At 37.9% G+C, this 27,538-nt stretch overlaps 1 protein-coding gene across 1 annotated transcript in view; it reads right to left on the bottom strand.

Moving 5' to 3' along the window:
• Positions 1–1,490: 1,490 nt before the first annotated feature.
• The window catches only part of LOC116865263 (glycerophosphodiester phosphodiesterase domain-containing protein 4-like), a 113,089-nt gene continuing 87,041 nt past the window's right edge, over positions 1,491–27,538 (bottom strand). The window contains exons 10-15 of the mRNA XM_032853549.1: positions 22,388–22,535; positions 17,793–17,875; positions 16,985–17,044; positions 15,944–16,054; positions 15,584–15,672; positions 1,491–2,090 (exon numbers count right to left, since the gene is read on the bottom strand). Coding sequence (XP_032709440.1) covers positions 1,597–2,090; positions 15,584–15,672; positions 15,944–16,054; positions 16,985–17,044; positions 17,793–17,875; positions 22,388–22,535 — 985 coding nt within the window. The 3' untranslated portion in view covers positions 1,491–1,596. The remainder of the gene's footprint in view (positions 2,091–15,583; positions 15,673–15,943; positions 16,055–16,984; positions 17,045–17,792; positions 17,876–22,387; positions 22,536–27,538) is intronic.

The raw sequence follows: 27,538 nt of genomic DNA, 5'->3' as shown, positions 1-27,538 counted from the left end.
TTTTCCATAATGGCTGTAACAATTTACATTCCCATGAACAGTGTACAATAATTTATTTTTCTTTCCATCCTCACTAACATATGTTGTTTTTTGTCTTTTTGATAATAGACAGTATAACAGGTGTGGGGTGATTTCTCTTTGTGGTTTTGATTTGAATTTTCCTGATAATTAGTGATGTTTTCATGTATCTGTTGGCCATTTGCATGTCTTCTTTTGAGAAATGCCTATTCATGTCCTATTCCCACTTTTTAATCAGGTATATATGTTTGTACGTATGTATGTTTGTATCTACTGTGGAATTGTAGAAGTTCCTTATATATTTTGGATATTAACTCTTCATTAGATATATGGTTGCAACTATTTTCTCCCATTCTGTAGGTTGCCCTTTTACTCTCTTGTTTCCTTTGCTGTGCAGAAGCTTTTTATTTTTACTTAAAAAAAAAAAAAAAAAAAAGATTTCTGAGAGAAAGAGAGAGGAAGGACAGAGGGAGAGGAAAGAGAATTTCAAGCAGACTCCCTGCTGAGAATGGAGCTGGGTTTGGAATTTGATCCCATGACCCTGAGATCATGACCTGAGCTGAAATCAAGAGTCAGATGCTTAACTGACTGAGCTACCCAGGCATCACTTTACCATAATTTTTTTAAAAGCACAAATAAAGAATCTAAGATTGGTATTAAAGTTGTTATGGACTAATGCTGTCTAGCATGTCTGGTGATAGCTCTTCCTTCCACTGTTACCTTGAAGATTTAAATATTTATATTTATAAATAGTTACAGCTAGTAATTTATTATAATTGTTTATCTTGATTCATCTACTAGATTGACTTTTATTTGAGGGCAGTGGCAACATCCTAATCTTAGTGTCAGTCAAGAGGATAAAGCTCTAGAGATTATGCCTGCTTTGATTAATAAAGTATTTAAAAATATTCCACTTTTATCTCACTGCATCACTTCTTTCACTTGGTAGATCCTAGGCCTTCCTCCTTTTGAATCTTCCAGATTGATAGGTCTCCAGATACTTGCTGAAGCTCTGATTTTTGCTCAGGGCCACTGGGTGGGCATGGGATTATGCCCATCATCCCACTGGGGAATTAGCCATTAACAAGCTATTAGGAAGCAACTCACTGCACACTAGATCACAGGATGTACATGTAAGATGATCTTTCCTCCAACTCATGCCAAAGCCTATGCCAGTTTTTACTCTTTGACTTAGGATGGAATTACTTTTGCACTCATCCCTTAGTCTCTGTCAGCCTGAGTGATCACAGAGGGGTCCAAATAATACATCATGTACCTTCTGGGTTCCTGAGAGGTTGCCTTTATTCCCATACTGATGTGAAGAAAGCCATTCCTTTAGCAGGGAGTACTATGAAGGGTTAGGATGAGAAACCCTATAACATCAGAGAACAACTAGTTTCAGTTCCCAAACAACAATAACTCCCTTGCCCATTCCCTTGAGAGATTCTTTATGGAAAATGCTAGATGAGAGTGATCCTCCTGAGAGCCTCAATGGCCCTTCTGCTCCTTTCTTAACAAGTCACCACCATTACCACTCTTAGGCACAGAAACAAAAAGGAAGAGGAAGGCAACATGTAGCTAATTCTTCTTTGAAACCAGCCCAGCGGAGAACATGCTGGATGTGGGAGAAAACATGGTAAGAGAGGATTCTTGGGAGGGTTTACTTTTGGGGATATTTTCAGGTTCTATTTCAGACTGAGAGGTCTCTATGGAAGAAACTGCTGGTTTATTCATCTTCAGGGGAGGCAATGCAGTTTGGAGAGTATACTTTCTGGCATCATCCCACGTGGGTTCAAATGACTTCTTGGTGGATGCCAGCTGTCTAACAACATCCTCATGAGGCATCAGTGGTTTGATGGCTTCCCTGACTTGCTCTGGTTCACTGGCTTTTTTCTTGGGGACTACCAAAAGATGGTGAGAGCCTGGATGTTTCCTTGTGCTCTTGGTTAAAGCTGGGTAGAGGGATGCTAGAGTCCAAGGACTTTCCACAACTCGGAAAGGAGAATTTATGAATAAATTCGAAGATTCTTGACTCCCAAGTTCTCTCTTTTGGTGGCTAACACTCTGAGAATCTGTAGGATAGAAACAACAAAAACACAGATTCCTCAAATGTCACTTCTCCAATCTTTGCTGGTCATGTGGTGAAATTTTATCATCCTTAAAATGTTAGTCCCTCACACACCATCCCAGGTTTTTTCCCCCCTTAGTTTTCCCTATCCCAAACTTTGTGCAGCTTTTATTATGGTCTTCCAATTCAGCATGGTCCCTGAGTTTAAGAGTCTATCTTGTGAGACTTTAGGTCACTATGGAAGCCTTCAGAAGGCAGGAATTGACATCTGCTTAAAGTTCATGCATTTCACAACCGCTGTTTTCCTAATCAATTTGAACAGACAAGTGAAAACATCCTCAATTAGAATGGGAACTTTTTAAGGGTGGAGAATGTGTCTTGTTTGCTACTACATATGCTGTGCTCAGAAATGTCTGTCACATAATAAGTGCTCAAAAACGAATATTAATCTGACAGAAAAAATAAATGGAGACTACTTTTTATAATGGAGCTAGGAAACAGAATCTTACCAAAGACAAATTAAAAACTGGATAATAATTAAAACCAAGAAAACATCTTAAAATCATCTAAGATTTTACAAAATGGTGAGGAACTGCGGGGCCAAAATCTAGAAGACAGTGAGAATCCAAAGTAAGCCCAGAATTCAGTTGTTTTTGCCCTTGGTGTAATGTCAATCTTGAAGAAATGGCTGCTTACGTGAACTTCATTTCTGTCAGCTTCACAGGAAGAAGGGATTTTAACAGCACTTTACTTGAATTTTTGGTCAATTTCATGACAACTAATATCTAGGATATCAGGTTTTCTAATTCATGAATGTGACATACTAGTCCATTTATTTGTGCCTTCTCTCAGTAAACTTTTGCAGCTTTCAGAGACAACCATATCTTCTCTGTGAGAGCTTGCAACATTTGCCTTAAATCTAATTCCTATTTTGCTTTTATGGTGCTATTTAAATTTTCTTAAGTTTCCAATTATTCATTGCTAATATACAGACATAAAACTGATTTTTCTGTGTATTGACCTTGTATCCTGAGACACTGTTTAGCTCACTTATCAGTTCTAGTAGGTATGTTTGTTGATTCCTTAGAATTTTTATAAAATTTTAATTTCAGTGTAGTTAACGTATAGTGTTATATACATTGCAGGTACATAATACTGATTCAGTAATTCCATCTACTACTCAATGCTCATGAAGAGAAATGTACTCTCAATCCCCTTCACCTATTTCACCCAACTCCCTAACTACCTCCCCTCTGGAAACTGTCTGTTTGTTCTCTGTAGTTAAGAGTCTGTTTATTGGTTTGTTTCTTTCTTTTACCCTTGTTCATTTGTTCTGTTTCTTAAATTCCATGAGTGAAATCATATGGTACTTGTCTTTGAGTGACTTCACTTAACATTATACTCTCTAGATCTATCCACATTGTTGCAAATGGCAAAATTTCATTTTTATGGCTGGATAATATTCTATTCTGTGTGTGTGTGTGTGTGTCTGTATCTACATCTATATCTGTGTGTATCTTTATCCATTCAGCTACAGACGGACACCAGGGTTGTTTCCATAATTTGCCTATTGTAAATAATGCTGCAATAAGCATACAGGTGCAGGTATTCTTTAAAATGAGTGTTTTTTAAAATTCTTCGGGTAAATACCCACTAGGTCAATTACTGAATCATAGGGTAGTTCTATTTTCACATTTTTTTGAGGAACTTCCACAGTTTTCCACAGTGGTTACACCAGTTTGCATTCCCGCAGCAGTGCTTGAACGTTCTTCTTTCCCCACATCCTTGCCAATACTTGCCATTTCATGTGTTTTTTATTTTAGCAACTCTGACTGGTGTGACTTGTGGTTTTGATTTGCATTTTCCTGATGATGAGTGATGTTGAACATCTTTTCATGTGTCTGTTGGCCATCCGTGTGTCTTCTTTGCATACATGTCTTCTCATGTCTTCTGTCAATACTTAAATTGGACTGTTTATTTTTGGGGTATTGAGTTGTATAAGTTCTTTATATATCTTGGATACTAGCCCTTTATCAGTTATTTCATTTGCAAATATCTTCTTCCATTATGTCAGTTGCGTTTTAGTTTTGTTGACTGTTTCCTTTTTAGTGCAGAGGCTTTTTATTTTTGCTTTTATTTTCCTTGACTCAGGAGACATATCTAGAAAGATGTTGCTACAACTGACATTGAAGAAATGACTACCTGTGCCCTTTTTTTTTTTTTTTTTAGGATTTTTATGGTTTAAGTTCTCACATTTAGATCCTTAATCAATTTTGACTCATTTTTGTGTATGGCATAAGAAAGTGGTCTAGTTTCATTCTTTTGCATGTTGCTGTACAGATTTCCCAGCACACCTTAGTGAAGAAAGTGAAGACACTATCCTTATCTCATTGCATATTGTTTCCTCCTTTGTCAAAGATCAACTGCCCATATAGTTGTGGGTATATTTCTGGTTTTTTTTTTTTTTTTCTGTGCTATTGATCTATGTACCCTTTTTGTGCTGGTACCATGCTGTTTTGCTTACTACAGCTTTGTAATATAACCTTAATCCCAGAATCGTGATGCCTCTAGCTTTGCTTTTCAAGATTACTTTGGCTACTGGGAGTCCTTTGTGGTTCCATACAAATTCTAGAATTGTTCTAGTTCTGTGAAAAAATGTTGTTGGTATTTTGATAGGAAGTGCACTAAATGTGTAGATTGCTTTGGGTAGTATAGTCATTTTAGCAGTATTTTTTTCCTTCCAATCCATGAGCATGAGCTGTCTTTCCATTTCTTTGTGTTGTCTTCAATTTCTTTTATCAGTGTTATATAGCTTTCAGAGTATGGGTTTTTCATCTCTTTGGTTAGGGTTATTCCTAGATATCCTATTATTTTTGGTGCAACTGCAATTGGGACTGTTTTCTTGATTTCTCTTTCTGCTGCTTCATTATTAGTATATAGAAATGCAACATATTTCTGTACATTGATTTTTGTATCCTGTAACTTTACTGAATGTGTTTATCAGTTCTAACAATTTTTTTGTGGAACGTTTCAGCTTTTTTATATATAGTAACGTCATCTGAAAATAAAATTTTACTTCTTCCTTACTGATTTAGATGACTTCCTTTTCTTTTCTTTTCTTTATTTTTTGCCATCTATGGCTGTGGCTAGGAGTTCCAATACTATATCGAATAAAAGTGGTGAGAGTGGACATCCTTGTTTTGTTCCTGACCTTAGAGGGAAAGCTCTGTTTTTCCTCATTAAGGATGTTAGCTGTGGGGTTCCCATATATGGTCTTTATTATGTTGAGGTATGTTCCTTCTAAACCTACTTTGTTGAGGTTGTTGTTGTTTTTTTTTAATCATGAATGGATGTTGTACTTTGTCAAATGCTTTTTCTGCATCTCTTGATAGGATCAAATGGTTCTTATCCTCTTACTGAGGTGATGTATGATACTGATGGATTTGTGAATTTTGAACCACTCCTTGCAGCCCAGAAATAAATCCCACTTGTTTGTAGTGAATGATTTTCTTTTTAAATGTATTGTTGGGGTCCCTGGGTGGCTCAGTTGGTTAAGCATCTGCCTTTGGCTCAGGTCATGATCCCAGAGTCCTATGATCAAGCCCACTTGTGCTTTCTGTTGCTATCTCTGTCTCTCAAATAAAACAAAATCTTTTAAAAAAATGTTTGATAGAATTCACCTGTACAGCTGTCTATCTGGTCCTGGACTTTTGTTTGTTGGGAGTTGTTTTTGTTATTTGTTTTTTAATTATTACTGATTCAATTTCATTGCTATAATCAGTTTGTTCAAATTTTTTATTTTTCCTGCTTTGGTTGTGGTAGGTTATATGTTTCTAGGAATTTATCCATTTCTTCTAGGTTGTCCAGTTTTTTGGCATATAATTTCTTTATATATTCTCTTACAACCGTTTGTATTACTGTGGTGTGGGTTATTCTCTATAATTTCTGATTTGAGTCCCCTCTTTCTTTTTTAAAATGAGTCTGGCTAGAGGTTTATCAGTTTTGTCAATCTTTTCAAAGAACCAGCTCCTGGCTTCATTGATCTATTCTGTTTCAGTTTCTGTATTATCTATTTCTGCTCCAATCTTTATTATTTCCTCCCTTCTGCTGGTTTTGGGCTTTGTTCTTTTCTAGCTCCTTTAGGTGTATGGTTAGATTGATGAGATTTTTCTTGCTTCTTGGGGTAGACTTGTATTGATATAAACTTCTTATAACCACTTTTGTCACATCTCAAAAGATTTTGGATTACTGTGTTTTTTATTTTCATTTGTCTCCATGTATTTCTGATTTCTAGGTTAACCCATTCATTATTTACTAGCATATTATTTAACTCCCATGTATTTGTGTTCTTTCCAGCTCTTTTCTTGTGGTTGATTTCTAGTTTCATAGCTCTGTGGTCAGAAAAGATACATGATATAAATTCTTTTTTAAATTGTTGTGACTTGTTTTGTGACTTAATAGCTGATCTTTCCTGCAGAATGTTCCATATGCACTTGAGATGAATTTATATTCTACTGTTTTAGGATGGAATGTTCTATATCTATGAAATCCATCAGATCCAGTGTGTCATTCAAAGCCACTGTTTCCTTGTTGATTTTCTGTTTAGATGACCTGTCCAGTGATGTAAGTAGGGTGTTAAAGTCCCCTATATTTCTGTATCATTAGAGATTAGTTCCTTTATATTTTCTATTAACTGGTTTATGTATTTGGATGTTCCCATGTTGGATCCATAAATTTTTACAACTGTTATGTCTTCTTATTGTATTGTCCCCATTTTTTTAAATTTTATTTTTTTTCAGTGTTCCGAATGTACTGTTCCCTTAATAATTATAGAGTGTCCTTCTTTGTCTCTTGTTACAGTCTGTTTTAAAGTCAATTTTGTCTGATATAAGTATTGCTACTTCAGCTTTCTCTTCACATTTATTTGCATGATAACTGTTTTTCCATCTCCTCATATACAATAGGAATGTGTCTTTAGGTCGTAAGTCTCTTGTAGGAAGCTTACAGATTTTTTTTTTTTTTAATCCACTGCATCAACCTATGTCTTTTGCTTCTGGAGCATTTAGTCCATTTACATTTTACATAATATTTTATAGGTATGTATTTATTACCATTTTGTTATTCGTTGTGTATTTGTTTTTGTGGATTTTCTCTCACCTTAAGTTGGCTTTCTTTAGTGAGGCACTTGGATGCTTTTCTTTTTCTTTTTTGCATATCTATCACTTGCTTTTGCTTGGTTATTCCCATTAGGTTTGTATTTAATATCTTTTGCATATAGCAGTCTATATGAAGTTGATGGTCACTATATATAAAATAGAATAATTGGGATCCCAGAAGAAGAAGAAGAAGAAGAAGGAGGAGGAGGAGGAGGAGGAGGAGGAGGAGGAGGAGGAGGAGGAGGAGGAGGAGGAGAAAAAGAGAGAGGCAGAAGCTATATTGGAGCAAATTATAGCAGAGAATTTCCCTAATTTGGTGAAGGGAACAAGCATCAAAATCCAAGAGGCAGAGAGAACCTCCCCCCCAAATTAATAAAAATAGGTCCACACCCCATCATCTACTGGAAAACTTACAAGTCTCAAAGACAAAGAGAAAATCCTGAAAGCAGCTCCAAACAAGACATCTATAACATACAATGGCAGAAATATTTGACTGGCAGCAGACCTATCCACAGAGACCTGGCAGGTCAGAAAGAGCTGGCATGATATATTTAGAGCACTAAACAAGAAAAATATGGAGACAAGAATACTATAAGCAGCTAGGCTCTCACTGAAAATAGAAGGAGAGAGAAAAAGCTTCCAGGACAAACAAAAATTAAAAGAATTTGCAAACATCAAACCAAACCAGCGCTATAGGAAATACTGAAAGGGGTCCTCTAAGCAAAGAGAGAACCTAAAAGTAGTAGACCAGAAAGGAACAGAGACAATATACAGTTAACAGTCACCTTACAGGCAATATAAGGGCATTAATTCATATCTTTCAATAGTTACCCTGAATGTAAATGGGCTAAATGTCCCTATCAATAGACATGGGGTATCAGAATGGGTAAAAAACCAAAACCCATCAATATGCTATCTACAAGAAACTTATTTTAGACCTGAAGACAACTCCAGATTTAAAGTGAGGGGGTGGAAAACAATTTACCATGCTAATGGGCATCAAAAGGAAGCTGGGGTGGCAATCCTTATATTAGACAAATTAGATCTGAAGCCAAAGACTAGAATAAGAGATGAGGAAGGACACTAGATCATACTCAAAGGGTCTGTCCAACAAGAAAAACTAACAATTTTAAATATCTATGCCCCTAACATGGGAACAACCAATTATATAAATCAATTAATAACAAAATCAAACAAATACATTGAAAATAATACAATAATAGCAGGGGACTTCAATACCCCCCTCACTCAAATGGACAGATCATCCAAGCAAAAGATCAACAAGAAAATAATGGCCTTAAATGACACAGTGGACCAGATGGACATCACAGATACATTCAGAACATTCCACCCCAAAGCAACAGAATACACATTTTTCTCTAGTGCTCATGGAACATTCTCCAGAAGAGATCACATCCTGGGTCACAAATCAGGTCTCTCAATCAGTACCAAAAGACTGGGATCATTCCCTGCTTATTTTCAGACCACATTGCTCTGAAGCTAGAATTCAACCACAGGAGGAAAGTTGGAAAGACCTCAAATACATGGAGGTTAAAGAGCATCCTACTAAAGAATGAATGCGTCAACCAGGAAATTAAAGAAGAACTGAAAAAATTCAAGGAAACAAAGGATAATGAAAACACAACTGTTCAAAATCTGTGGGATGCAGCAAAGGCAGTCCTGAGAGGAAAGTATATAGCAATACAAGCCTTTCTCAAGAAACAAGAAAGGTCTCAAGTATACATCCTAACCCTACACCTAAAGGAGCTGGAGAAAGAACAGCAAAGAAAGCTTAAACCCAGCAGGAGAAAAGAAATAATAAACATCAGAGCAGAAATCAATGAACTAGAAACCAAAAGAACAGTAGAACAGAGCAACAGAACTAGGAGTTGGTTCTGTGAAAGAATTAATAAGACTGATAAACCCCTGGACCAATTTATCAAAAAGAAAATAGAAAGGACCCAAATTAATAAAATCATGAATGAAAGAGGAGAGATCACAACCAACAACAAAGAAATACAAACAAGTATAAAAACATATTATGAGAAACCATACACCAGCAGATTAGACAATTTGGAAGAAAGGGTTGCATTCCTAGAGACTATAAGCTACCAAAACAGAACCAGGAAGAAATAGAAAACCTAAACAGACCTATAACCAGTAAGGACCTTGAAGCAGTCATCAAAAATCTCCAAACAAACAAGAGCCCAGGGCCAGACAGCTTCCCAGGGGAATTCTACCAAACATTTATAGAAAAATTAATATCTATTCTCCTGAAACTGTTCTAAAAAATAGAAATGAAAGGGAAACTCCCAAACTCATTTTATGAGGCCAGCATTACCTTGATCCCAAAACCAGATAAAACACCATCAAAAAAGATAATCAAAAAAGATCATCATCAAAAACGATGATCATCATCAACCACGCAAAGACCCCATCAAAAAAGAGAATTACAGACCAATATCCCTGATGGACATGGATGCAAAAATTCTCACCAAAATACTAGTCAATGGGATCCAACAGTGCATTAAAAGGATTATGCACCACAACCAAGTGGGATTTATTCCTGGGCTGCAAGGTTGTTTCAACATCTGCAAATCAATGTGATTCAATTCATTAATAAAAGAAAGAACAAGAACTATATGATACTCTCAATAGATGCTGAGAAAGCATTTGACAAAGTACAGCATCTTTCTTGATCAAAACTTTTCAAAGTGTAGGGATAGAGGGTATGTACCTCAATATCATCAAAGCCATCTATGAAAAATCCACAGCGACTATCATTCTGAATGGGGAAAAATTGAGAGCTTTTCCGCTAAGATCAGGAACATGGCAGGGATCCACTATCACCACTGCTATTCAACATAGTACTAGAAGTCCTAGCCTCAGCAATCAGACAACAAAAAGAAATTAAAGGCATCCAAATCGGCAAAGAAGTCAAACTCTCACTCTGCAGATGATATGATACTTTATGTGGAAAACCCAAAAGACTCCACTCTAAAACTGCTTGAACTCGTACAGGAATTCAGTAAAGTATCAGGATATAAAATCAGTGCACAGAAATCAGCTGCATTTCTATACACCAACAACAAGACAGAAAAAAGAGAAATTAAGGAGTCAATGCCATTTACAATTACACCCAAATCCATAAGATACCTAGGAATAAATCCTAACCAAAGAGGCAAAGAATCTATACTCAGAAAACTATAAAGTACTCATGAAAGAAATTGAGGATGACACAAAGAAATGGAAAAACATTCCATGCTCATGGATTGGAAGAACAAATATTGTGAAAATGGGTATGCTACCTAAAGCAATCTACACATTTAATGCAATCTCTATCAAAATGCCATCCATTCTTTTCAAAGAAATGGAACAAGTAATCCTAAACTTTATATCGAACCTGAAAATACCTCCAAAAAGCCAGAGGAATGTTGAAAAAGAAAGCCAAAGTTGGTGGCACCATAATTCCAGACTTCAAGCTCTATTACAAAGCTGTAATCATCAAGACAGTATGGTACTGGCATAAAAACAGACACACAGATCAATGGAACAGAATAGAGAGCCCAGAAATAGACCCTCAACTCTATGGTCAACTAATCTTCGACAAAGCAGGAAAGAATATCCAATGGAAAAAAGACAGTCTCTTCAACAAACAGCGTTGGGAAAATTGGATAGCCACATGCAGAAAAATCAAACTGGACCATTTCTTTATACCACACACAAAAATAGACTCAAAATGGATGAAAGACTTCAATGCGAGACAGGAATCCATCAAAATCACAGGCAACAACCTCTTCGACCTCAGCCACGGCAACTTCTTCCTAGAAACATCGCCAAAGGCAAGGGAAGCAAGGCCAAAAATGAACTCTTGGGACTTCATCAAGATTAAAAGCTTTTGCACAGCGGCGCCTAGGTGGTTCAGTGGGTTAAAGCCTCTGCTTTTGGCTCAGGTCATGATCCCAGGGTCCTGGGATTGAGCCCCACATTGGGCTCTCTGCTCAGCAGGGAGCCTGCTTTCCCCCCTCTCTCTCTGCCTGCCTCTCTGTCTACTTGTGAGCTCTCTCTGTCAAATAAATAAATAAGATCTTTAAAAAAAAAAAAAAAAAAGCTTTTGCACAGCAAAGGAAACACCAGCAAAACCAAAAGACAACTAAAGAATGGGAGAAGAGATTAGCAAATAACATATTAGATAAAGGGCTAGTATCCAAAATCTATAAAGAACTTATCAAACTCACCTTCCAAAGAACAAATAATCCAATCAAGAAATGGGCAGAGGACATGCACAGACATTTCTGCAAAGAAAACATCCAGATGGCTAACAGACACATGAGAAAATGCTCCACATCACTCGGCATCAAGGATATACAAATCAAAAACCACAATAAGATACCACCTCACACCAGTCAGAAAGGCTAAAATTAACAAGTTAGGAAAGGACAGATGTTGGAAAGGATGTGGAGAAAGGGGAACCCTCCTACACTGTTGGTGGGAATGCAAGCTGGTGCAGCCACTCTGGAAAACAGCATGGAAGTCCCTCAAAAAGTTGAATATAGAGGTACCCTACAATCTGGCAATCGCACTACTGAGTACCCTAAAAATACACATTTTTTTCTCCCTGATATGAGGAATTTGAGAGGCAGAGTCGGGGGTTTGTGGAGTAGGGAAGGAAAAAAAATGGAACAAGATGGGATTGGGAGGAAGACAAACCATAAGAGACTCTTAATTTCAGGAAACAAACTGAGGGTTGCTGGAGGGAAGCGGGGGAGTCTGGATGGGGCGGCTGGTTGATGGACACCGGGGAGGGTATATGCTATGGTGGGTGCTGTGAATTGTGTAAGACCAGTGATTCACAGAACTTTACCCCTGAAATTAATAATATATGTTAATAAAAAAAACTAAAAACCTAAAATAAAAAATAAAAACACATAAAAATAAATTTCTATTTCTTCTCTCAGTTCTGATAAGCTACATATTTCAAGGAATGTGTCTATTTCACTTAAGTTATACATTTTAATGGCATTAAATATTCCTAATTTTCCTTTTTATGTCTAGGATCTGGACAGGTAATCCACTTTCATTCATCATATGAGCTATCTCTCTCTCTTCCCCCTCCCTCCCTCTCTCATCTTGCTAAGAATTTATCAACTTTATTAATCTTTTCAAAAAATCAATTTTTTACTGTTTTCATTTTTTTTAAAAATTCAATTAGCCAACATATAGTACATCATTAGTCTCAGATGTAGTGTTCAATGATTTATCAGTTGCATATAACACCCAGTGCTCATCACATCACATGCCCTCCATAATGCCCATCACCCAATTACCCCAATCCCCCATCCATCTCCCCTTCAGTAACCCTCAATTTGTTTCCTATGATTAAAAGTCTCATGGTTTCTCTTCCTCTCTGAAGACTTCCCATTCAGTTTTCCCTCCCTTCCTCTATGATCCTCTGTGCTATTTCCTGTATTCCACATATGAGTAAAACCATATGATAACTATCTTTCTCTGATTGATTTATTTTATTCAGCATAATACCCTCCAGTACATCCACATCAGTGTAAATGATAAGTATTCATCATTTCTGATGGCTGAGTAATATTCTGTTGTGATTATATATCACATCTTCTTTATCCATTCATCTGTCTGTGGACATCTCGGCTCTTTCCAGTTTGGCTATTGTGGACATTGGTATGAATGCTGGGGTGCAGGTGGCCCTTCGGATCACTGCATATATTACAAAGCTGTGACCATCAAGGCGGTATGGTACTGACACAAAAACAGACACATAGATCAATGGAACAGAACAGAGAACCCAGATTTAGACCCTCATTTTCTCTATTTTTTGAGTGTCCTCATTTTATTGATTCCTGCTATCTTTATTATTTCCTTCCATTTACTTGGGGGGAAATTTTAGTCTTTTTCTAGATTCTTGAGATAGAAACTTCATCAGTATTAAGCCTTTCTTCCTTCTAAATTTAAAGTTACAAATTCCCATGTCCTGCTTTAGCTTTATCCCACAAATTTCATTGTTGTAGATGCATTATCCTTTAGTTTAAAATATTTTCTAATTTTTCTTGTGATTTATCCCTTGATCAGGATATGGGATGGGATGTTTAGAAATAAATTAATTTCAGCATTTAGAGACTTATATAAATATTTTACTAATGTTCATTTCTATTTAATTTGAGACTAGTTTTTTGGTTTGTCTGGTAGTCTGTTTTGGCGAATATGCCATGTACATTTGAAAATATTATATATTCTGCAGTTGTTGTATGTGATGTTTTATGTCAATTAGGTCAAGGTGGCATCAGGTGTTGTTCAGATTTCTAGATCTTTTCTGATTTTATTTTTTGTGCTTTGTTGTTCTTGCAGGCACTGAGAGAGGAATGTTAACATACCTAAGTTTGGCCTCCCTCAGTTTTTGTTTCACCCTTGTGTTAAGTTTCAAGAGTTCTAATTATTATATATTCTTGATATACTGACATTTTCATCATCATGAAATCTTTGTTTCCAGTAATGCTCCATGTTTTGAAGTGTATTTGCTCAGATATTATTTCTTATGCTTATTGTTTGCATAGCATATCATTTTTCCAACCTTTCACTTTTAACCTTTTGTTGTCTTTAAGTATTTCTTTTGTAGACAATGTATGGTTGGGTCCAGCTTTTTTCTATCTGGTCCAACAACCTCTACTTTTGAGCATTTGGTCCATTTATATTTGATTAATAAAGTGGCTGGATTTATGACTATCATGCTTCAACTTGTTTTCTGTTTGTTTTGTCTGTTATTTAGCTTCTTTTCATCTTTTTTCCCTGAATCTATCTGCTATAAGATATCCTGCTGGTTTTGAAGAAGTAGACTGTCTTGTAAGAGGGCCATATGGCTGGTACCTGAAGGTAGACTTTAGGAGCTCAGAGAAAAACCCCACCAATAGTGATCAAGAAAACAGAAAAAAACTTCAGTCCTACAATTGTAAGGAACCAAATTCTTCTAACAACTAGTGATCTTAGAGGAAGACATAGTCTCAGATGAGATCGGTGAGATTCCTTTTTTTTTTTTTAAGATTTTATTTATTTATTTATTTATTTGGGAGAATATGTTTAAGAGAGAGAGAGAGTGTTGTGGGGGACGGCAAGTGAGAGAATCCCAAGAAGACTCCACACTGAATGTGTGGGGTTTGATCCCACAACTCCGAGATCACAACCCAAACTGAAACCGAGAGTCTGACACTCCACAGACTGAGCTACCCAGGCACCCCAGCCTGGTGAGACTCTTAAGTAGAGGACCTGGCTAATCCATACCTGAAACCATGACCCAAAGAACCTGCGAGATGATAAATCTGTATTATTTTAAGCTGCGAGGTTTACAATAATTTGTTACACAGCAGTAAGAAAGTAATACATACAGAAATAGAATCTACTCAAGATAAAGCATAGAAATTAAATAGGCTAAAAATAATAATGAACAGAGCCTCAGCAACCTATGGGATAGTATCAAACTTTCTAGCGTCTATATAAGTGGAATCCCAGAAGAAAATAGGAGCATGAAAAAATAAAGACTGAAAATTGATCCAATCTGATGAAAATTATACTAAGAGTTGAGCAAACCCCAAGCAGGATAGATACACACATATACACACAAACGCATACACACACACACACACACACACACACACACACCCAAGGTAAACCATAATCAAACTATTAAAAATCAGTAATAAAAGGAGCAATCTTAAAAGCAGCTAGAGAAAAATGACATATTACAAGCAGAAGAACAAAGATAAAATGGGGGACTTTTTTTGTTCAAGACTTTTCCTAAGAAACTATATAAGGCAGAAGACAAAGGACTGACTTCATTAGTGTGCTGAGAAATACACCCTAAAGCTAGAAAGCTGACAAATGCCTCATGGTGGCAGCAGCTGCAGCAGTACGTGTCTGTCCTAGAGGCTGTCATGGTGCAAGATGGGACACTGTGCTTGCTTAGTGTCTGAGGCGCTATTCTCTTCAGCCTCAAGGGACCTGGGATGTGGTTTTAGCTTCAGTCTTCCTTGTTCCTCCAAAGCTTTCTCTCCCATCTATACTTTTGTCACCATTTCTATGTTTTGTTTATTTATTTGTTTCCATTTCTTGGCTCTATTACTGTTACAATCTGAATTTTGGGCCCCACCCAAGTTCACATGTTGAAGCCTCAATCCCCAATACTTCAAAATCTGACTATGGTTGGAAATAAGGCCTTTGAAGAAGTGCTTGAAATGAAGCCTAAAACAATCTGTTGGAGAAAAGAAAATCTGAACACACTGAGAGGCACTTGGTGTGTGAGTGCACGGAGGAAAGGCTGTACGAGCAAACAGGAAGAAGATGGCCACGTGCAAGCCAAGAAAGGCCTCAGAAAAACCAAACATGCTGACACACTGATCTTGGACTTCTAGCCTAGAGAAATAAGAATATAAATTTCTGTTGTTTAAGCCATACAATTTCTTGTACTCAGAGAAGCCCTGCTTTACTAATACAACTACTGAAAATCACAAGATAGCTAGGCTAAAGCCTTCAGACTTCTTAACAGCCAGTAGAATGATCTTAAAAATCCATGTAACTCAGAGTTACTTGAGATCTTTTGGCTCCTAAGAGATTTGGATGACCTTAGTCTGAAACTTCAGCTTCACAATATGCAAGACTATTGCTCTCCATTTAATTTATTCACCTTTCTGAACTTATTTTTTCATGGTCGCTATGGATCCATTCCTGCAACTCTAAGCATTTCATCAGTTCAACCCTCTGCCAGCTGGTGCATGGCATTTCAGGATCTTTACCACTACCCATAAGAAATTAAATTAATTCATGATTAATTTAATTTAATTTAATTATCATAGATTAATGACTGCACCAACCTTACCTAAGCCTCCAGGAGCTGTGGAAGATATCTATCATATATTGCCCAGTCCTTTCTCTCCTAATTCATTTTCCTTTGACAATGCACTAGCTTCCCAACCACTCACTGACTGTGTGATTATCCCCGCAACCTCCTGAAAAACAAAATCTAGCTTTCCTTCCCCTCGCTGGGCCTATCTTACTTCCTTAGCCCCTGAGTTACTCTGCTAAATAACAGGTATTCTGTTATTCCATCCCTTCACACAAAAATCTAAGCACATTGCTCTCTTGTTTGAAGCTCATTTGCTATCCCTTGATTGCTTCTGTGCAGAGCATGGACTCTAGTCCAGTATTTTAGGATCTCTGCAGTTTTCTCCCTCCACTCTCCAACATACATCACCTATAGGTGAAGCCCATAAAGCTCTAATGGGCATGACAACTACTTTGATAGTTGGAGCTTGGTGCCTGCCCCAATGGTGTCAGCTATCAACTTTTGCCTGCTTCCTCATTGTTCGTTGGGGGCCAGCCCCTCTCTCTTTGGGCCACCCTCCATGACAGCTTTTGTGTAATCTTTAGCCCTTCTTAGAGTGCCTAGCACCAAGGGGGTACTCAATAACCAACTGTGTGATGAATTAAGATATTTACAAGTGAACAAATACCTATGCTCAAAAATCTTCCAAGGAGACTTACTGCCAAAGGATAAAGTCCAAAGTGAAGCCTGATGTCAAGTCCTCCAACCTACAATTCCCAGCTTCCCACTGGTCCCCACCTCCCACTTTGCCCAGACTCTCTCAGCTCTTCTCAGAGAAATGAAAAGCGGGCTCCATATCCTGGAAGCAGTGGGTAGGGATGAAGAGATAGGAGTAGGGCAGACCTGAATTTACCTGTGTGAATGCTGGCATTATCAATCATTTCTTTTTTGTGCTCTCTCCACCTGGAAGGAAAGAGACTATTCATGAGTCTCAGAGACCTCTTCCAAAAAAGACAATAATCTAAGGCAGTGGTCAGAAAAGAAACATAATGTGGTCAAATTCTCATCTAAGTACAGGGTTTATACTTTCCTCTTTAAAGGATAACCCACGAATGATGAAATGATGCATGTGAGGAGGTCTGAAAAACAATCGTCTCCTCTAGCTAAAATTCTTCTCCCTGGATGTTCCCTTTGCCACCCTGAATCTTGCAATACTGTAACATTTGCCTTGCAGGATTCTCAAATGTCATCTTCTTGGACAGATAATAAGACTATAGCCTAGAAAGAGACAGTGATTTTCCAGGGCCACCCAGTAACTAAGGGACAAAGCCAGGACTAAAACCCAGGCTTCCCAGTTTGTGAACTTGCTTTGTTTCACAGAAGGTGGGAAGATAAGGCACTTGTTCTGCACAACCTCTAACCTTTGGCCTTTTCCAACTGGTCTACAATGAATCTGTAGTAATAGCATTTGACCAGGCCTTACTGAGAGTCCTTATCCTTAGAATATTGTCCTGTGTTGAGGTACAAAGCTTGTGAGGAGGTACAGACAGCACAAGAAGTAATGAGAGATTCAGATTATAAACTGTCTTCCTGAGAGCTTGCCCTGTGGGATTACAGGAAGAATCTAAGTGTTTTTTCTGAACTTTCCATAAGAACCAATTACACTTTTATCTTGGGAAAATTTCATTTAAAATTGCAAATATAGGCTTACCAATGAAAATAAAATACGGTAACAATGAGAACCGCAGAAACACTATCCATGAGAAGCCACATAAACATATAGTAACCTGGTGTCTGCAAAATAGAAAACAAAACAGTTTTAAAAAAACAATTGGAAGGGATTTTAGATCAAAAGGGTCAAGTCCCTTTGCTCTGCTGCCAGGGCTGGGGGGAGGGCAGAGCAGGTGGAAGAACTCTGATGTGGTGGTCTCGAATAGAGAGTACCTACTCATAACCTAACAATCACCCTTTATAAGTGCAGGGAACTCTAGAAGGGACAAACAATTCGTATCCTTCATCTCCCTTAACACTCAAATACAGAGGAGTCCCAGAGCAACATAGCAAGTCTATTCTGGACCCAGGACTACAGCCCAAGTTTCTTGAGTTCCACTGCTCTATGCTTTCATAGTATGGCTTCCCCAACCTGTCTGCACATCCATATCTACCTGGGCAGCTTTTAGTAATACAGGGTCACAGGTCCACTACATACCATATGAATTAGAATTTCTGCATTTTGAACAAGCTTCCCAGGTGATGCTGAAGCAACTAGTCTGTGAACCAGCATCTAGGAATTTTTGTTCTAAAACATCATGCTTCAAATAAGTATGCTGAAATTATAACTCTCCCTTAGCTAACATGCCCCCTTCTCCATGTTCCTTTGCCTGAATCTCCCAGAACTTCATCTCCTGGGTCCTCTTCTATGAGCTTTATAATTAACTGATTTGATCCTCCCTTTCCACCTCCACTGTTATCTAACGCCCCCGGGCCTGGCACTTTTTGCTTTTTCTTGAGCCTCTCCTCAGCCTATCCCAAGGTCTTTCCATGAGCTGAATAATAACACTAAGAGTCATAATAACACTAATGGTCATAATGACAACAACTAACAATTAACAACAACGACAACAATTAATGAGCATCCACAAGAGCTAAGGAAGCATTCTAAGGGCTTAAAGGGTGTTTTTACATCCCATCCTCACAAGAGCCCCACTAAGCAGGTACAATAGAAGTTCTTAGCCAACATCCATTAAACTCGGGCTCTTTTTAAAAATTAATTTATTTACTTGAGAGAGAGAGAGTGGAGAGGCAGAGAGAAGCAGACTCCCCACTGGGCAGGGAGCCCAATGTGGGACTCAATCCCAGGACCCTGAGATCATGACCTGAGTAAAAGGCAGATGCTTAACTGAGTGAGCCACCCAGGTGCCCCTAAACTCTTAATCCCTCCCCTCTGGGAAAGAGTGACTGATAGCCTGACCTGCTCCAGGAATTCCCAGCAGGTGAGCTGTCCATTTACTAAGAATCAATCATTCTTGCTCCCTGAAATGGCTTAGAACAGTCTACTTGTTACAACTGTACAGTGTAATTAAATGTTACTCAAATCTGTAAATCTAAGTGAAAAAGAGGTACATCATTTTCCAGAAAACTAAGCCAATGCTTTGGAAAACCCAGCAAAGACAGAAGAGATTAAAAAATAAACTACAACTGAATGAGGTGTGAGTGAGACACTGTAAGAGACTGGGGATAAGAGGATTATGAAAATCTCAGTGAATCCCTCATTCTGATTGTTTCTTTCAATGACTTTATGTTCTTATTCTGCTTGAAAGAAACAAAACTTAGAAATCATAGCTGGTTCATTTGGGTGTTGAAATAAACAAATGACTATAGAATTCCACCAGCTTAAGTACCCTCAAAGACCCTGACTTTATGCTATAAAGTAAATGAATATTTTAAATTAAAATGTGTGAGGTATTTATGTGATAGATTGTTTATAAAAATGACAGTATTCCTCCCAAAATGCAGGCCTGTATACAGGTGTGACTTTGTTGTTCCTCCCCATCAATGCATGAAGTCTTTCTCTCCTACCCTACCTTGAATCCGGACTTGGCCATGTAATTTGCTTTGGCCAATGGAACATTAACAAAAAATCACACCTGGGAAACCTTGAAAACTGTACTGCATTGGGGCTTTACCTCTCTTCCTCGCTGGGAACCCATTGCCACCAAGTGAACGTGCTCAAGCTGGCCTCCTTGATGGTGAGTGATCACACAGACCCCAGGCAATCCAGGTAAGAACCTAGACATATGGATGCACCCACCCTACACCAAGCTGGCTCTGACCACAGGACCATGTAGCCATCACAAAGAATATGACAAAGAAATATTTGTTGTTTTAAGGCCCTACATTTCAGATGGGTTAAGTACTAAAAGCCGACAGATTGTAAACACACACACACACACACACACACACACACACACACACACGTATCTATCTATGATTCCCCACTTTAACTTTTTCAATTAACAGACCAATGATCAGATTAAACTGTGAGAGATACAAGTACTTCTGTTGTACTATCATTATTCATAATTTAATAATAAACAGAGGCATGGACAAGCTAACTAACATTTCCAAGTTCACACAGTAAGGGGTAGAGCCAAGACTTAAATCTGCATATTCTAACTCCAAAACGTGAGCTGCTTGAGAAAGCCCTGAGGACACTTACTGGTCTCACCTTCCTGAAAAAGGTGACCCTAGGTCCTATAGAAAAGCCACAGCCAGGTATAGAAGAAAATATTTTTTAACTTTATATCCTTCTATACTTTTAAAATTTTGAATCACATGAATTATTTCAAACAGTATGAATTTAAGTATTAAAATAAAAAGCTTTATTTAATAAAGCTTCATTTAATATATCCAAAGGCACAACTGTGAGACATTACTGACTTAGGGGGATAGGATTATGGGGGGGGGTGTTGTTTTCCGGTTTATTTATTTTTATAATGACTGAATTTCATATAATGAACAGGCTTACTTTGTGATCAATTTTAAAAAACAAAATCTTAGAAAAATATATAGTACACATATGAAGGAAAATTACATGAGGACAGAGAAGTAGAAAGGCTTCACTTAGCCAAGAGACCTGCGATGAAGGTTTTCTTCAGGGTTGTCTCCACAAAGTTGCCCAAGCCAGCGAGAAAAAAGGTGTTGTAATTTTACACTGCCACCACAGGGCTTGGCTCTATGAGATTGTGCCCTGACCCTGATTCCCTTTCTCCTGGTCCTGACCCGAAACAAGGGCTAGTGAGGCCAGAGGTATGGAGAAGACAGCCTGAAATATTTATGCTTCTCATTTGGGCTTCTCTGCCTAAAGATTTACCTTTTAAAACAGCTTGGAATATTTTCAACTAGACACTTCCACTCTGAGGTGAGACTTTTTGGTGACTGGAAGTGAAATCTTCAAGTTATCTAAAAATGACTAGAAAATTTACAGGACCTGAGTAAGATTTCATTCAGGAGCAGGGAAAGTCTAGCTCAGAGAGAAGTTTAAACAGTCAATGAAAAAAAGTTATTTTCTGTTGTATACTGTTGTGTCTGGCTCAGTCAAGATACTCTACACAGATAAGAGCTCTGTAGTAGGGGCGCCTGGGTGGCTACGTTGGTTAAGCCTTTACCTTTGGCTCTGGATTCCTGGGATGGAGCCCTGTGTTGGGCTCCCTGCTCATCAGGGAGTCTGCTTCTCCCTATCCCATTCCCTCTGCTTGTGTGTTCTCTCTCTCTTTTTCTGTGTCAAATAAGTAAATAAACATCTTAAAAAAAAAAAAAGAGCTCTGTAGCAGTTAACTGGTTATCCAGGGGTGCGTCCACAGATAATAAATGATAAGATTTTAGCTGTGATTATGACTCACGTGTTCAGGTCCTTACATTTCTGGCAATAAGCAGCATCAGGGCTAGGAGGAGCAATCAAGGAAGGTAGGCTGGACACTATCTTTTTTCTTTTTCTTTTTTTTTTTTTTTTTTAATATTATTTACTTATTTTGAAAGAAAAGATGGAAGCAGAGGGAGGGGCAGAGGGACAGAGAGAATCTCACCCAGACTCCACGCTGAGCTGGGAGCCTGACATGGGGCTCAAATCTCATGACCCTGAGACTGGATTCCTGGGATGGAGCCAAGCTGTTTTAAAAGGTAAATCTTTAGGCAGAGAAGCCCAAATGAGAAGCATAAATATTTCAGGCTGTCTTCTCCATACCTCTGGCCTCACTAGCCCTTGTTTCGGGTCAGGACCAGGAGAAAGGGAATCAGGGTCAGGGCTTTCCTTTTCAAAACCATTTTGTTCAGGACACAAAGTTTTCACTTTGAGTCAGATATACTTGGTTTTCTCCCCACAGTCCATGCCACTGTCATTGTCATGCCTCTAGAAAGGCAGGCTTCTGTAACAAAACTCTGGAATCAAACCTCATTCTGAATCTTGCCTCATGTGACTATGTCTAAGAATGTTAACGTCATCAAACTTCAGTTTCTTCATAGGAATAATAAAAATGAGTAACTCAGAGGGTCAAATTACATAATGCATGAAAAACACATTGTGAAGATTCAATAAACGACAATATTATAACAATACTAATTTCTTTCTGCAAACTACAGAAGGATGTGGGTGAGAGAAGGGAGAATGTCTCATCTCCACCATCATAGAAGTCTCTGCTATTAAGTAGCTCCCAAGAGGCCTGTACAGTGGACAATATAGGGGTAGGGTAAGGGACTTAGACTCCTACTGTACAAGGCTTGAAAGAACAACCTGTATAGCCAGCTCACCATGAGGAAGTAAGGCTGATCTAGCTGACTCAGGATGTGAATGTTGTCTGTGGTCACTGAGTGAATCTTGGAGCACCAGGCCAGTGAGTAGAGCCAAGGTTCATTGACAAGGTACAAGTTGATTTTGATGTTAGCTGCTTTATAATCTCTGGAATAAAAACAGAACCCACAGGGAATTTAGACTTAATCTCGCTTTCCTCATCTAAAAGGGTAACGGCCACCATGTTTGTGAGAGGCTGCTGCTTAAATCACTAGAAGCAGCTGGTCCTGTGACAACTTATGATAATGCAGAATGGGCTTGTGTTGCAATGAGGTAAAGGACTGGACTTAATACCTCTGCTCCTGTACCAAAATGGTATGTCAGTAAACTGAATGTCCTGATGGGAGAAAAGAAAGAAAGTAGGAAAAAAAAGAGAAAGCGCTATTTGTAGCATTTGCCGATTTCCATGGTATAAATACTCCTACCATAGCCAATTTTAAGCTACCACTAGTAAAACGGATTTGCAAAGTTTCCATTTAATAACTGACTTCTGTGTGCTGCCATAAGCCAGCTCCAGCACACTACTGTGTAGCAACTATACCTTCATCAGAGCACTTACCGTCCTCTATTGTATTTATCTGCTTTCCTGATAGTCTTCTTTACTTGGCTATAGTCAAATTAAAAGTAGAGAGTAATGTATAATTCATCTCTGTATATCTAGTACCTAGCATAGTACCTACCTTCATAAATGGTAAATGAAAGAATGAATAAATGGATACCAATCTGGTGAAAATTTAAATTTCAAATACAAAAAAATCTTTATAAGCACTGAGTAAAGACAATGAAATCAAACATTTCCCAATGCACAAAATGTTAGCAGATACTTGTACATTCCCTATAGAGAAAAGAAAAATAAGTATTGAAATACCTAGCAAGTCTAGTCTAGATATCACTTTTAGGAATCAAATTTCTTACAAAATATATCATGTAAATGCTTTAAACATTTTTTTTTAAAGATTTATTTATTTGACAGAGAGAGAGAGAGAGATCACAAGTAGGCAAAGAGGCAGGCCGGGGGGGGGGGGGGGTAAGCAGGCCCCCTGCTGAGCAAGGAGCAAGCAAAAAAAAATTTTTTTTTAACCTGAGATAGTATATAGCTCTGTATAAGCTTGGGTTTGAATCTCACCTTTGCCATATACTAACCTGGTAAATTTTCAGGTTCAAAGTATAAACTATAAATAACAATACTGCCTTTGCATGAGTGTTTACAATTAGTTATCCAGTATGTTAGAATGGTCTCTAAGACAATTCTACAAATCACCTACAGATAAATAAAAAAAACAGAAAAAGGAAATAGTAATAAAAAGCTACTTTTTAAACTTTTAAACCAATACATAAAAATCAATCACATTTACATATTAATAATGAATACATGCAAACTAAAATATCAAAAACACAACATCATTAACAATTCACAAAGAAAATATAATACTGTGGTATAAACTCAACAAAAGAAGAATAGGATCCATATGCTGAAAACTACAAAGTGCTGATCAAAGTAATGAAAGAATATTTAAAAAAACAGACATGTGTTCATAGACTAGAAGACTCAGTGCTGTAAAGATGTTATTTCTCAAATTGATCTGCAGGCTTAATGCAATTCCTATCACAATCCCAAGGTGTTTTGTACAACTAGGTCAACTGATCCTAAAATTATACGGAGGGGCACCTGGGTGGCTCAGTTAAGCGCCTGCCTTTGGCTCAGGTCATGACCCCTGGGTCCTGGGATCAAGTTCCGTATCTGGCTCTCTTTCACTTGCTCTCTCCCTCTCTCTCAAATAAACAAATGAAATCTTTAAAAATAAAATAAAATTATATGGAAAGACAGAACCCCAAAATAAAACAAAGAAGAAGAAGTGAGATGGAGTGTACCTAATTTTAAGGCTTATATATAGCTACAGTAATCAAGACAGTGTAGTTTTAGAGAAGGGATAAGCACACAGACCAATAGAACATAATTTCAAACCCAGAAACAAACCCACACAAATATGCCCAAATGATTTTTTTTACAAAGGTGAAGAAGAAGGAATTCAATGGAATAAGGACAGTTTCTCCAACAAATGGTAGCAGAGAAACTGGATAGGCATAGGCAAAAAAACTCCCCAAAAAACAAAAAACCTCGAGATATACCATATACTTTATATAAAAATTAATTCAAGATAGATTACAAGCTTAAATATATAAAACTATATAAAATATATAAAACTACTTTCAAGGAAAAAAAACTATAAAAGAAAATCTTTGAGTTCTGAGGGTTAGACTAAGAGCTCTTAGACTTGAACTAAAAACATGACCCATAAAAGGGAAAACTGATATGCTAGTCCTCATCAAAATTAAAAAACTTTTGCTCTCTGGAAGACCCTGTTAAGAGGATCCTACAGACCCTGCACACTAGCCATACACTGTGACAAAATATTTGCAAACCACAGTTCCAACAAAGGACTAGTTTTTATAATATTTAAAGAACTCCAAGTAAGACAAACTCAAAGAAACTCACATTTCAAAAGACACTCACCAAACTTTCAAAAGACAAAGACAAAGAAAGAATCTTGAAAGCACCAAGGAAAAAGCACCTTGTCACAGACAAGGAATCCTCAATGAAGTTATCCCCAGATTTCTCATCAGGAACTCTGGAGGCCAGAAAGCAACAGGTCTACATATTCCAAGTGTTAAAAGAAAACAAACAAACAAACAAAATATAAACCAGACTCTTATTGCAAAAAACAAAACAAAACAAAACAAAAAAAACCTGTCCTTGAAAAATGAGGGGGTAAATTAAGGCATTCCCAGATAATCTGAGGGAGTTTGTGGCCACTAGACCTACCCTGCAAGAAAAGCTCAAAGGAGTCCTGCAAGGTGAAAGGATGGGGTACTAGACAGTAATTTAAAGCTGTATGGAGAAAGATCTCAATAAAAGTAAATATATGGGCAAATGTAAAGCCTAGTATTATTATAACAATGCATCTAAAGGTGAAACAATTAGTCTAAAAGATAGTATCCCTGCCATTTTGGTTTTTAACTCCACACATAGTTTCCTATGAAACTCAATTTCCTATGAATCTCAAATTAAGAGATTAATGCATTTAAAAGAATTACTAACTTATGTTCTGGAGAACACCATATATAAAGATGTAATTTTCTGCTATCAACAACCAGAAGAGGTAAGAATGAAGCTGTAAAGGAGCAGAGTTTTGGTATGTTATTGAAATTGAGTTGGTATAAATTCAAATCAGAGTGTTATAACTTTAGGATGTTAAATATAATTCCCATGGTAACCACAAAGAAAAGAGGTATAGAATACATACAAAAAGAAATAAGAAAAAGATTTAAACATTTCACTACCAAAAAAATCAACTAAACACACATACATAAAATAGTATTACAGGAAATAGGGACACAAAAGTTAAAAAGGCACATAGAAATAACAGTAAGAGATGACAGGAACAAAATAATAAATATTTACAGAAATGACAAAAGTAACAAAATGATGTAAGTTCCTCCTTCTCAGTAATTATTTTAAATGTAAATGGATTAATCTCTACAACCAACACTGGCAGAATAAATAAACACATATGACCCAACTATATGCTTTCTTCAAGAAACTCATTTTAGGAAGTACTGAGGGAGGAGTCAAGATGGCGGAGAAGTAGCAGGCTGAGACTACTTCAGGTAGCGGGAGATCAGCTAGATAGCTTATCTGAAGATTGCAAACACCTACAAATCCAACGGGAGATCGAAGAGAAGAAGAACAGCAATTCTAGAAACAGAAAATCAACCACTTTCTGAAAGGTAGGACTGGTGGAGAAGTGAATCCAAAGCGACGGGAAGATAGACCGCGGGGGGAGGGGCTGGCTCCCGGCAAGCGGCGGAGCAACGGAGCACAAAATCAGGACTTTTAAAAGTCTGTTCCGCTGAGGGACATCGCTCCAGAGGATAAACTGGGGTGAAGTGCACGCGGGGTCAGTGTGGCCTCAGGTCCCGCAGGGTCACAGAAGGATCGGGGGTGTCTGAGTGTCGCAGAGCTTACAGGTATTAGAACAGGGAAGCCGGCTACAGAGACAGAGCCGAGGAGTGAGCTCTAAGCTCGGGTTTACCTTGAACCGGTCTCAGGCTCGGTCAGCTCGGAGCGCGGATGGAGGCCAGGGTGACGGGAGCAATTGGGCGCTGTTCTCTGAGGGCGCACTGAGGAGTGGGGCCCCAGACTCTCAGCTCCTCCGGGCCAGAGATTGGGAGGCCGCCATCTTCCTTCCCGTCCTCCAGAACTCTACGGAGGGCGCTCAGGGAACAAAAGCTCCCAAAAGCAAACCCGAGCGGATTATTCAGCCCGGCCCCTGGTAAGGGCGGTGCAACTCCGCCTGGGGCAAAGACACTTGAGAATCACTATAACAGGCCCCTCCCCCAGAAGATCAACAAGAAACCCAGCCAGGACCAAGTTCACCTACCAAGGAGTGCAGTTTCAATACCAAGGAGAGCAGCGGAATTCCAGAGGAGGAGAAAGCAAAACATGGAACTCATGGCTTTCTCCCCATGATTCTTTAGCCTTGCAGTTAATTTAATTTTTTTTTCTTTTTCAGTTTTTTTTTCTCTTCTTCTGCTAAATTTTTTTAACTGTTACCCTTTTCTTTTTTAACGTTTTTTAACTAGTTTATCTAATATATATATATTTATTTTTTCCTTTTTATATTTTTTCATTATTGGTTTTCTTTTTTTTTTCTTTTTTTCTTTTTTTTTTTTTTATTTTTTTCTTTCTGAACCTCTTTATATCCCCTTCCCCCCACCTCACGATTTGGGTTCTCTTCTGATTTGGCTAAAGCATATTTTCCTGGGGTTGTTGCCACACTTTTAGTATTTCACTTGTTCCTTCATATATTCTTATCTGGACAAAATGACAAGGCAGAAAAATTCACCACAAAAAAAAGAACAAGAGGCAGTACCAAAGGCTAGGGACCTAATCAATACAGACATTGGTAATATGTCAGATCTAGAGTTCAGAATGATGATTCTCAAGGTTCTAGCCGGGCTCGAAAAAGGCATGGAAGATATTAGAGAAACCCTCTCGGGAGATATAAAAGCCCTTTCTGGAGAAATAAAAGAACTAAAATCTAATCAAG

The sequence above is a fragment of the Lontra canadensis genome, unplaced genomic scaffold (assembly GCF_010015895.1).
Source record: "Lontra canadensis isolate GAN:19392208 unplaced genomic scaffold, GSC_riverotter_1.0 scaffold7, whole genome shotgun sequence".
In the NCBI taxonomy this organism is placed as follows: domain Eukaryota; kingdom Metazoa; phylum Chordata; class Mammalia; order Carnivora; family Mustelidae; genus Lontra; species Lontra canadensis.
Note: the sequence above shows the minus strand (reverse complement) of the source record. Positions and strands in the feature narration are given on the sequence as shown.